At 40.8% G+C, this 10853-nt stretch overlaps 2 protein-coding genes across 2 annotated transcripts in view; one reads left to right on the plus strand and one right to left on the minus strand.

Annotated features, from left to right (window-relative positions):
- tprg1 (tumor protein p63 regulated 1) overlaps window positions 1-9015 on the minus strand; it is a 49036-nt gene extending 40021 nt beyond the window's left edge. Inside the window, exons 1-3 of the mRNA XM_038304058.1 lie at window positions 8871-9015; window positions 8441-8662; window positions 6307-6398 (exon numbers count right to left, since the gene is read on the minus strand). Of these exons, the coding sequence (XP_038159986.1) occupies window positions 6307-6398; window positions 8441-8656 (308 nt within the window). The 5' untranslated portion in view covers window positions 8657-8662; window positions 8871-9015. The remainder of the gene's footprint in view (window positions 1-6306; window positions 6399-8440; window positions 8663-8870) is intronic.
- A 55-nt stretch (window positions 9016-9070) lies between these two features.
- Window positions 9071-9859, plus strand: LOC119795683 (probable H/ACA ribonucleoprotein complex subunit 1-like protein). The gene is made up of 2 exons (XM_038303802.1): window positions 9071-9427; window positions 9536-9859. The coding sequence occupies exons 1-2, from the start codon at window positions 9071-9073 to the stop codon at window positions 9857-9859; spliced, it is 681 nt and encodes a 226-aa protein (XP_038159730.1).
- The last annotated feature ends 994 nt before the right edge of the window (window positions 9860-10853 follow it).

A 10853-nucleotide genomic window follows, 5' to 3' on the forward strand; every position in this document is an offset into this window, starting at 1 on the left:
ATCCAACGACAAAAGGCTGATTTATACTCAGACCAGGTTGTCTGTGTGTGGGCCGCAGTGAATGCAAATGTGCCCCCGCCCATTTCGCAGACACTCTGCTGCACCTGTCCCAAATTGTAGGTGACCGCAGACAGTGCCGTAGACAGGAGGCCTCTGATTGGTCAAATCTACATCCGCTCTACACTATGCATATTTCCTGTTTGGTACCTTACCGGCTTGTTTTGTTTGTATAACCGCCATTGTGCAAAAAGACTTGTGAAGTTGGACCAGCTGGAAGAGCAAGGTGCGCGAGAACACTGGGACACTTTTTCCACCTGGATCCCTGCACTTTTTCGCCCTCATGTCCCTCCATTGTTGCACAAACTTGCCTCCACTTCCTTGTGGCCTCGGCCGTATGTAGACCTGCTAGTTCGTGATTGTACCCTTTTGCGTTATGGCTTGGAATAACATAGCCCAGACCATGCTTCAGTATTGAGCATAAATCAAAAATGTCTGCACCATACCTGCGACAAGCTAACTGCGACACACTGCTGCGGGAGTATAACCAGCCCTAAACTCGTGGAGGAATCATGAATCAGAAAGGTAAAATAACAATTTTTTTTTCACTTTTTCACTATCCAACTGCCATGAACGTGGGCATTGTCAGTTTAACTATAGCTCTCGGGAATTTCAATGGTGAAGTCCTCTCAAAATCTTAAGTAATTGTTGTTCATTGCAGAAGTGTCTAGTAGTTTCCATTGATTTTGCTTGTGAGAGAATTGCCTGCGGCTTACCGCACCGTGACGTCACTGCTGGAAGATGTCAGGAGTGAAGAATCACCCTGACTCTGTGATCACAACAAAAAATACTGTTTTTATTTTTTACAGAATAATTCATTAAATAACTGCAAAAGTATTAGTTTTGGGTGTGAATAATGACCCATTGGTTATCCCTTGCTGACCAGACTTGTCCCTAAATTGTGTTATGCTATTCCTCCATAAAATCAAGCATTTAACGGTATCTCACTTGATTCATGCATGTCTGAGTAATCCTCATGAACTTTCTAACTGGCAGCCTGTCCCTGTTCTGGAAAACGAGCAGATAGGGCATGTCACACAGAGCTGCCCCCTCCAGGAAGCACCGATATTGACCATGAAGTGCCTGCACTGTAAAAAACACAGCTTTCTCCAATCAGGGGTTCTGTGATGTGAGCCAGAGTGTGATGATTACAGCTCAAAGTTAAGACAAAGTGGCTCTTTTAGCAACTAATCTACACAGTCACTGTCTCAGACTTTACAAGTGGTGGGAAACACAAACATCACAAAATAGGCAGCAGTCAGATAGGAGAGGCGGCTTCGCTTAAAGGTCTTCTTTGAGGTTGGAAGAAAAATAATAATTATTAAAACTTATTTCATCCACTGATAATTGACTTTAAAATGCTTGAAAAAAAGATTATACGAGACCTTTAAGCAAAGGCTGCGAATACTTATATAAGACATTCTATCGGTAATAAACCTGATGGGAAAGTTTGAGGAAAGATTAACTTGGTGACAGAACTTTTGCTAATTGGAGGGTGTTAAAATACTTAACATAAGGTAGAAATGTTTGACCTCTCCATAATTAGTAAGAGGGAAAACATGCAAAAATGTGTTCAAACCCTCATTGCATGCTTGTGTGTATATATATATATATATATATATATATATATATATATATATATATATATATATATATATATATATGATGCAACAGAGGTGCATGATTAAAGGCAAAGTTCATATGAGGCTTGATATTTCAGAAAACAAGCTTCAATTGTGGATCCATGTAAAGTATTTTTCTATTGATCAAATATGCAATTTTCAGATATGCCAGCATGCACTTTTTTATGTTTTGGCTCATCTAGTTTTTGTTCATTAAAAAAAGAGAAAAAAGTACTTTCTGCATGTGGAATCGGATGTGTGTTTAACTTATTTAAACCAATAATGAAACGATTCATTAATAATATAAAATCCTGATACAAAAAAACAAAAAAATAAATATATATAGCGAGAGGTGTCTTTAATCAATAATATACTGTGAATTGACATATCTGCTTTTAACTACACTACATTCTTTTGTTCATGAAAAAGAAAAGTAGCCCTGCAAAGAATTAATTGTGCAAAAAGCACAAAAATATCCCAAATTGGTCACAATTCCTTTGTCAAATCGTTCAGTTTTGATGTAAAAACTCAGCAGGAGGTTATTTTGAGTTCTCAGACACAAAAAACATGTTTTCCAAAGCTCTTCAATTATGTACTGTAAAAGTTTCACAATTTCAAAAAGTGCCCTCGGCAAACATTATACAATATGCATGCAAGCCTTTCAAAATCCCTGAAAAGTTTACTGACAAAAGGAGAAAAAGAAAAACAAACAGAACTGGGACAGTCAGTTTAGCAGAAGCACATATCGAGTGTCCAGAAAAACTTCCATTAATTACAAGTCATTAAAAAGGTTGATTTCTCAATCTTTTTTTCTTTTAATCATTCACACAGACACATACAGACGCTACCTTACAGCCGAGTTAATTCGTGGTGGCATGGATTCCCTCAGAGTGGCTCTTTTTCTCACGGCCCAGTGAGCCGAGCATGTGTGGCCCTCTCCCAGCAAACCACTCATGATTGCAGCTGGCAGCCAGGGGCCGAAGAAGACAGTTCATTGCACAGCTGAGGCATCATAGGATAGGTGTGGGCGGGGAGGTTTGACTGTACTAATCAAATAACTTGACATTGACTAGGCATGAGCATTGTGGATCATGGTGTTGCAAAAATTCAGGTGCAACAGGAGTTGGAAAGACAGGAGGAAAAAATGAAGAGAAAAAAAACTTCTTAACAGCAAGCAGCAGTAGACATCTTTAAATTCCCGTATTTACAAAAGCATCAGAAATTGTTGGGCAGTGCAAGGATTCACAGAGCTTTCTGTAAAGGATTCATAGCCATTATGCTTTTTTTTCCGGTGAACACTGAAAAGTTGCTGCATGAGTCCCTTGGTCTCCTATTTATCGTGTGAATAGAGTAAGAAAATGTAAAACAAATAAAAAAAATAAAAAATATTGGCAGCACGTATCGTGGACCGGTCAGACTGATGCCAAATAACTGATGTCAGCATCAGCCTTAACAAACCTGCATCAGCAGATCTCTAACACCTACACATTTATTATTCCACATAAGAACTGCTCACTGCTTATTTTTAACATGTCAATTTTATATGCAATAAAATGATCTCAACATATTCATATATTTATTTGGCTTTGTCTCAAATTACACAGGTATATATTTTTTTTAACAAGCACCTGTGTATAAACATGAGAAACGAGTAAAAAAAAACTGGCATATATAAAAGCCAACCGTAGGAGAAAAAGTATGACTATAACATAACAGACTATATAGATATAATTGATTGTCTCATCTATTCAGATTTGATTTAATTATAACTACCTATAAGGATAATGATAGAACTTGGCGGGGAAAACGAATGAAGGCATTGAAGCTAGATGGAAAATATTATACAAAGATGCCCTAAACAGCTTCCCTCAGAGCTTGTTCAGGGAGCTGGTAATTGCAACCGGAAATCTACAACAATTACTTGGAATATCTTTTTTTTATGTTAACAGCTTCTATCAGAAAAATGACAGGGTTACCTTTAGGCAAGGGCTCTTATATTTCTGTGGGAAATAAGTCAAGATAGGGAGAGAAAACAAACACTAATAAAGGAGGAAAACTGGAGGAAATGGATGTTATTAAATGATGAGGAAACATGAAATGATTCAGGTTTTAACACCACCACTCCGGTGCAGAATTTCTATTTCAGGCATCAAACCTTTCTGAACTCCATTTCTTCAGGTTTCAAAAAAATTCATTTTGGGATGTTAACGTGTAGAAAAAAACATCTGTGGTCCTGTAGCCGTGGTTACACACCGACACAGCAGTGATGCTGCATTTTATCAGGGTAGAAATAAGCAAAACAAACTCAGAACATTCTCCACAGACCAGCCATTTGAGAGTCCTTCTGAAGAGGGATACTTGACTCAAAGGAGGCTCCCTGACGATGGCGGGGCCGTAGCACATGTGTTTGCCTACCAGCACGTGCTCAGAGTGAGTCTGAGTTGATGACTTAGGCTACTTTTTGTGAAATCCGATTTTTTTGCGTCGTCGTTCATATTTCCAGCATGATCTTTTTTTCCCGGAAGCAAACATGGATGTTAGTGCCGACGTGCATCTAAAGGTCTTTTCAAACCATAAAAACTAAATTTTTTCAATATGTTTAAACATAAATACTGCTCTCCGCATCATCATCTGCCAATGGTTGTTGTTTTTCTTGCCGCTTCTGCATAGCAAGACCCAGAATAGTGACCTTTGTCGGGTATTAATGACTTTCAGGTCGGATGAATCCGACCTGCCCGTTCAGACACAGGTCACATTTAAAAAGATCAGTATCGGATTCAGAACCACATAGCCGAGTGGCCCGGTTCGCATTGGAAAAAAATCGGATCCGTGTTGTTCAAACTGCCATGAAAAGATCAGATTTAGGTCGTATATGGGCAAAAAAAAATCAGATTTGGGTCACTTCAGGCTGCAGTGTGAACGTAGCCTAAGTGTAAAAGATGCAGGGTTGACAATGCTTTTCTCACATGCAACAATAACAGGGTTCCCGCTGTTCCTTAAAAAGTCTTAAAAGGCATTGAATTCTTCAAAATAAAATTAAGGCCTTAATTGGTATTAAAATGTCTTAAATCAGTCTTTCATAGGTCTTAATTTTTAAAACATCATAAATAGGATTATTTTTATTACGATTTATTTTTGTTATCTAAATAAAGCATTAAAATTGACAATTTTTTTTATTATTTAAAAAAAATAATGGCTTGCCATTATTGTTTCCGTCCCGATAGCAGAACCAATAAAAGCGTTGTTGCGGCAGGGACATTTGGGAGATGCGCCATTAACTTTTTGTCTGGAAAATATGAGCAAGTGTAAATTTAACCTAAATTGTCTCCAGCCAAGAGTTTTCTCCATGCTAAAACATACATGAGACACAGTTTATTTTTTGCAAGAAGCGATTCAAGCTGGGAACGATGGGAATTAAGGCAGCGGAGTCACATGCGAAGCACGAAACACAAAGCGTCAAAATCGAGTTAGCCGGTATTTCTCAGTTTAGTTCCACCCTTGTCTCTGCAACGCCTCCACTTATCACCAAATCAAACATACTAAGAAAAAGATACAAAGAAAAATAGCTGCAAAAAAGACTTAGCACTGGTTATGTTGTGGCTTTAAAACTTATGTGTTTTGTTCCCTGCTAAAACAAAGTTTGTGAATTCAGTTAAATAATTGTTAAAATATATCTGTCATCTGTGTATTTTTACCTTTCTTCCTGTATGGGAAGCTTTTCAAAATTTGAAACATTAGTGCAGTGGTTTATGTTATAATAAACCTTTGGGTTAAGTTGTTGCAAGCAGGTTTGTCTTGTTTTTTTGTGAATTTGGTCTTAAATTTTTATTTCAAGTGGCATTAAAAAGTCTTAAAAAGTCTCAAATTTAACTTGCCTTATGCTGTAGGAACCCTGAATGAGGATGTAAAGGTGTTTAAAAATACAGATTCCAAAGCTCATTAAAATTCAGCATTTTAGCTTAATTTCACTGTATATTTTAATTTAGCTGGTTATGCTGAAAGAAAGTAATGTTTTTATGACTTCCTTCTGACCTTATAGTCCCCTCATGCTGCACTTTGGGATTTATACTTGTAGAGTTTTATGTCTCACACTTATTTGTAGAGAAGAATTTATGACAGCCTTAACAGTAATGATGAGAACATCAAAGCAAACAGCTCTGGTATCAAAAAAGTATCAGGATCGACAAATATCTAAATTCAAGTATCAGAATGGGATTGGAAGGGGAAAACGTGGATCGAAGCATCCCTAAAGACACGCTTCATCGTTACTAATGGTCTTAAAATGAAAGTACATTTTCACTGCTGAGCTAGAAATAGTCAACAGTATGTTGAATTATTTATCACATTACATTATAACTGCATACATTTAAAGGTGGAATAAGCGTGAAATATACATAATTTAACCCAATCATTAATCCAACACTTTGAATAATTGATTTTAGGACCTATTTTAGGGAATATTTAAATTAAGGTAAAAAAGCACATTTAAAAAATGCATTTTTTATAGTTGCAGGAATGACTCGTTTCTTTTGTTCTTGTTGGTGTTTTTCTAAAACTATATCCCCAGCTTATATCACATTCCCCCCATGCTGATATGAAGGGGACACACGCATGGCTGTGAACTCACTCTGCCATCAGCCAGACGCCGTGAACGTTGCCGTCTTCCTCTTTTTTCACCAGAGCTTCAACGTCTTTGATGGCCTGATTGAGAGTGCCGGGCTGAGGAGACAGGAGAAATGCACGGGTGTCACTTTCAAACGTTCCGCTGTGGCAGCCAGAACATGAGCATAGAGAGAGAAGGAGGCTTTAAGGGTTATCTTTGAGGCAGATGTGCAGCAGGGAGTGAGGGACATGTCAGCACAGCTCTTCGTCAACGACAACAACCAAACCAAAAGGTGAAATCACAGTAAACAAAGAAAAAACATGACGTGAAGGTGAGAATGACTACAGTATAAAGGAAGCTGAACATGACCGACTCCGAGTAACAAAGACGTCTGAAGACGCTCAGGAAGGAGCTCTACGCTCAAACTGTCAGCCACAAGGCTTTTCCAATCATCTTATTCCATCCGTTCACTTTGTTCCATTATTTCAGCGCCAAGCAGGAGAACTTAAAACAGATTATGAGTTCATATTGAGGACTCCTGACAGTCTTACTGTAATCTTTGGCTGGGGCTGACTGCAAAGTTGGCCCTGGCAGCAGGGGATGCGTTCCCACTAAAACCAAGTACAACAGGCCTGCATCGAACAACTCCTCCTGAGATGAACATTTCCGAGCTGGCAGAGAAAACGTGGATGAAACAGACTGTTTTAAAGCAAGCTCAGAGGAGGCTGAATAGTTTAATGATAAGTCAAAGAGCTTCCTTCATCACGGGATCCGTGTACGCATTTCAGAATCAGTCTGCACGGCCTTGGAGATTAGCAGCATGGCTGATGAACTATAGCTGAACACAAACCATAGAAACCAGAGAAGGGTAACTTTACTGAGGGAATCTTTTTCTATTATTGTCACAAGAAGTTTTGTAAAAGGAAATTTTGAAAAACTTAATCAAATTTAAGTTTTGTTTCTACTTATATTTTATTTTTTCAATTATTCTTTCATATATTTTTTTCAATTTTCTTTTTTATTTCTCTTCCTTTACAGAATGCATTCTTTTTAGATCCCTTTCTCTTCACTTCTGGGGGCAGACTTTCCTCCTGAGTGAAGATCTATGATGCATTTCTATTGGCAAACATGGACATTATAAAAAATTTTTAGTGAGTGTATTGTGCTTAAAGTGAATGTGATCTTTGAAACACAGTTTGAAAAGAAACAATTTGTAAAACTCAACCCTTCTATCAATCTTCCTTCAACTTATCCCTAGAGGGGATAGGGTAGCTCCACCAATGTTCATTAGAACCACTTTTCTACCACGCAGCCAGAGCAGCAAAGATGCTTCAGCTGCGCGTCAGAACTAAACTTGTACAAGCATCAAAAATGAAGCAGCACACAGGTTTTTGCTGCACCTGCTGCTTGTGGTGTGAATGTAGCATTAGATGACTTCTCTAAATTCTCCTTAGGTGTGAGTGTGTGCGAATGGTTGTTTGTCCTGTGTGTCTCTGTGTTGCCCTGCGATGGGCTGGCAACCGCCTCTCGCCCGTAGACAGCTGGAGATAGGCACCAGCACCCCTTCTGACCTCGCTTCGGATAAGCATGACAGAAAATGGATGGATGGATAGTGCTGCAAAAACCTAAACAAAAATAATCAAATAAAAATTGAAGTCTTATCACTGATTCTCAAAGGAAAATGTAAGTTTTGAGATGTTATGCTAGAGGTGAACCTCCAATAAGTCTGGAAAAAGTTATAGTGACATTTTATTTAGGGTCATCAAAGTAAAGGGGGTTGATTACAAAGTTCTTTTCAGGGTTTTCAACTTGCAAGACGTCCTGAGAATTGTGCATTTTCCTCCCAGGTCACAATGTGTTGGTCTATCAAATGAAATCCCATTAAAATAATCTGAATCCAGGCTCTGGCTTTCAGATCAGCAGAGCCGGACTGAAGCTCCACAGCCAGAGCAGCAGAGGGAAGGAAGAAAATTATCTGATTTTACCATTTAGAGCCTCACACTCACCTATTAGGCAGGAGCTGCAGAAACATACCAGCAACAATAAAATCACATGCAGGCTAAATAAATAAATAAGTCACGAGACAAAAAAAAAAACATGTAGAAGTAGAACAAATAGAACAAATATTTGATTTTGATGTGAATATATAAATTTTTACCCTGAGGACAAAGAACTTCCTTATTTTGAACTGCTGCAGGCAGTTATCCACCGACAGGCTGCCGAGCTGGAAGCGGTCCTCCCCGGCTTCCGTCCTCTGCTCCCCGCTGTCCTTCACTTCTCCATCGGCCTGCTGACAGCTCCCTGCCCCGCTGGAGGAGGCGCTGACCGGTTTCTGCTCCTTCTCCACAGGAACTCCTTCCCCCTCGTTTGCCATTATGTTCTTTAAAAACCATAAACAAACAAACAGGCGAATTAAATAACGCAGCGAACCAAACACGATGCAGGTTTAGTCACTAATGGACTGTCTGACGGATTTAAATCAAATCTGTTCTTTCGTTTTAACAGATAACTTTCATTTCCCCCAAACTCCAAACTTTTCTATGATTAACTTATAACTTATTTTTTTTATCAGTAAAAACCAGACTCACCCAAATTCACAAAGAAATGTAGAAAAACGAATGTGTGGAATGTAATTAAAGGCGAAAGCAGCAGGTGTTGAACTTCCTTGTTCCGTGTTACAGCGGAGGGAGGAGGAGGAGCAGGGGGGAGGAGAAGGAGGAGCAGGGAGGAGGAGAACAGGGAGGACGAGGTGGAGCAGGGGGGAGGATGAGGAGGAGCAGGGGGGAGGATGAGGAGGAGCAGGGGAGAGGAGAGCAGGGAGGAAGAGCAGCAGGGGGGAGGAGGCGGAGCAGAGAGGAGGAGCAGGGGCGAGGAGGAGCAGGGGGAGGCGGAGAAGGAGCAGGGGAGAGGAGAGCAGGGAGGAAGAGGAGCAGGAGGGAGGTGGAGCAGGGGGGAGGATGAGGGGGAGCAGGGGAGAGGAGAGCAGGGAGGAAGAGGAGCAGGGGGAGGAGCAGGGGCGAGGAGGAGCAGGGGGAGAAGGAGCAGGGGAGAGGAGAGCATGGAGGAAGAGGAGCAGGAGGGAGGTGGAGCAAGGGGGAGGATGAGGGGGAGCAGGGGAGAGGAGAGCAGGGAGGAAGAGGAGCAAGCGGGAGGAGGCAGGGGGAGGAGGCGGAGCAGAGAGGACGAGGAGGAGAGGGGGAGGAGGGGGAGGAGGAGGAGCAGGGGAGAGGAGAGCAGGATGGAAGAGGAGCAGGGGGAGGGAAGCAGAGAGGACGAGGAGGAGCAGGGGGAGGAGGGAGGAATAGGAGGAGCAGGGGGGAGGAGGAGAAGAAGCAGGGGAGAGAAGAGCAGGGAGGAAGAGGAGCAGGAGGGAGGGGGAGCAGGGGGGAGGATGAGGGGGAGCAGGGGAGAGGAGAGCAGAGAGGAAGAGGAGGAGAAGGGGCGAGGAGGAGCAGGGGGAGAGGGGGAGAGGAGAGCAGGATGGAAGGGGAGCAGAGAGGAGGAGCAGGGGCGAGGAGGAGCAGGGGGAGGAGGAAGAGGAGGCGGAGGGGAAGGGGGAAGAGGAGGAGGTGGATGAAGAGGAGGAAGGAGGAGGAGAAAGAAGAGGAGGGAGGAGTAGGAAGAGGAGGATGTGGAATCAGGATGCGCTGATAAATCAATCCAAACCAAACCCTAATCAGCTCTCAGAACTTCAAATCTGTTTCCAAATTTAAGAAAATAATTCCTAGATTAGATTTATTATTAGATATAAACCACTTATTAGTTCAGCTTTATCATAAGAAATGTTTTGTACGATTTGTCTGGATTCCTGCTCATGTAGGCATTGAAGGAAATGAAGAAGTAGATATATTAGCTAAACAGACCTTAGAATCAGACATATTAATAACTAATTAATATTCCTTTATGCAAAAGTCAGGGTAAATCTTGGTAAAAATCTGTAAGGCTCAGCAGGAACGTTGGGATTATCATGACACTGGTGGAGTATGGAAGAATTGTCTCCATCTGGTTACAGTGATTACAAGTCTATGGAAGAAAAAAAGCCTCGTTGGAATACGCCTTTTTTTTTGTACATTGAATTTTAAACACTGAATTTTTTTTTAACACATTGAATTCCTTACACTGAATTTGTATCTGATGAAAATTCAGTTGCAAAAATTTGCCTGCAAAAAATTCAACTGCAAACGTGTTGACCTTTGGTGAACTCAAGCCACAGCAATCTACACTTGATGCAGTCGAGCAGCTTCTAGCCAAGGAAATTAGCTTGTTTGGTCAGGGGAAAAACAAAAAAACATTTGCCACCAGCAACTTCTTCCAGATCAAACCAAGAGCCAAGGGAGCCTTAATCTGTGATCAGCTCAGTTATTTCACCCAGTCTGATTAGATAAAAACTCTACTGGCTGTCTATTAGTAGCTACCTGACGTTTTGTAATCATGTCTATTTGACAAGATAAAATCATTATCCAGCCTAATTCAGCCAGGAACAAAGCTATGCTCAACTGTTGTGTCACACGACCAAATTAGCTAATTTCATTGGCTAGAAAAGGCCAACACATTTGCAGTTTAATTTTTTG

This window comes from Cyprinodon tularosa, unplaced genomic scaffold (genome assembly GCF_016077235.1).
Source record: "Cyprinodon tularosa strain WSP-4 unplaced genomic scaffold, ASM1607723v1 ctg114, whole genome shotgun sequence".
Lineage (NCBI taxonomy): Eukaryota > Metazoa > Chordata > Actinopteri > Cyprinodontiformes > Cyprinodontidae > Cyprinodon > Cyprinodon tularosa.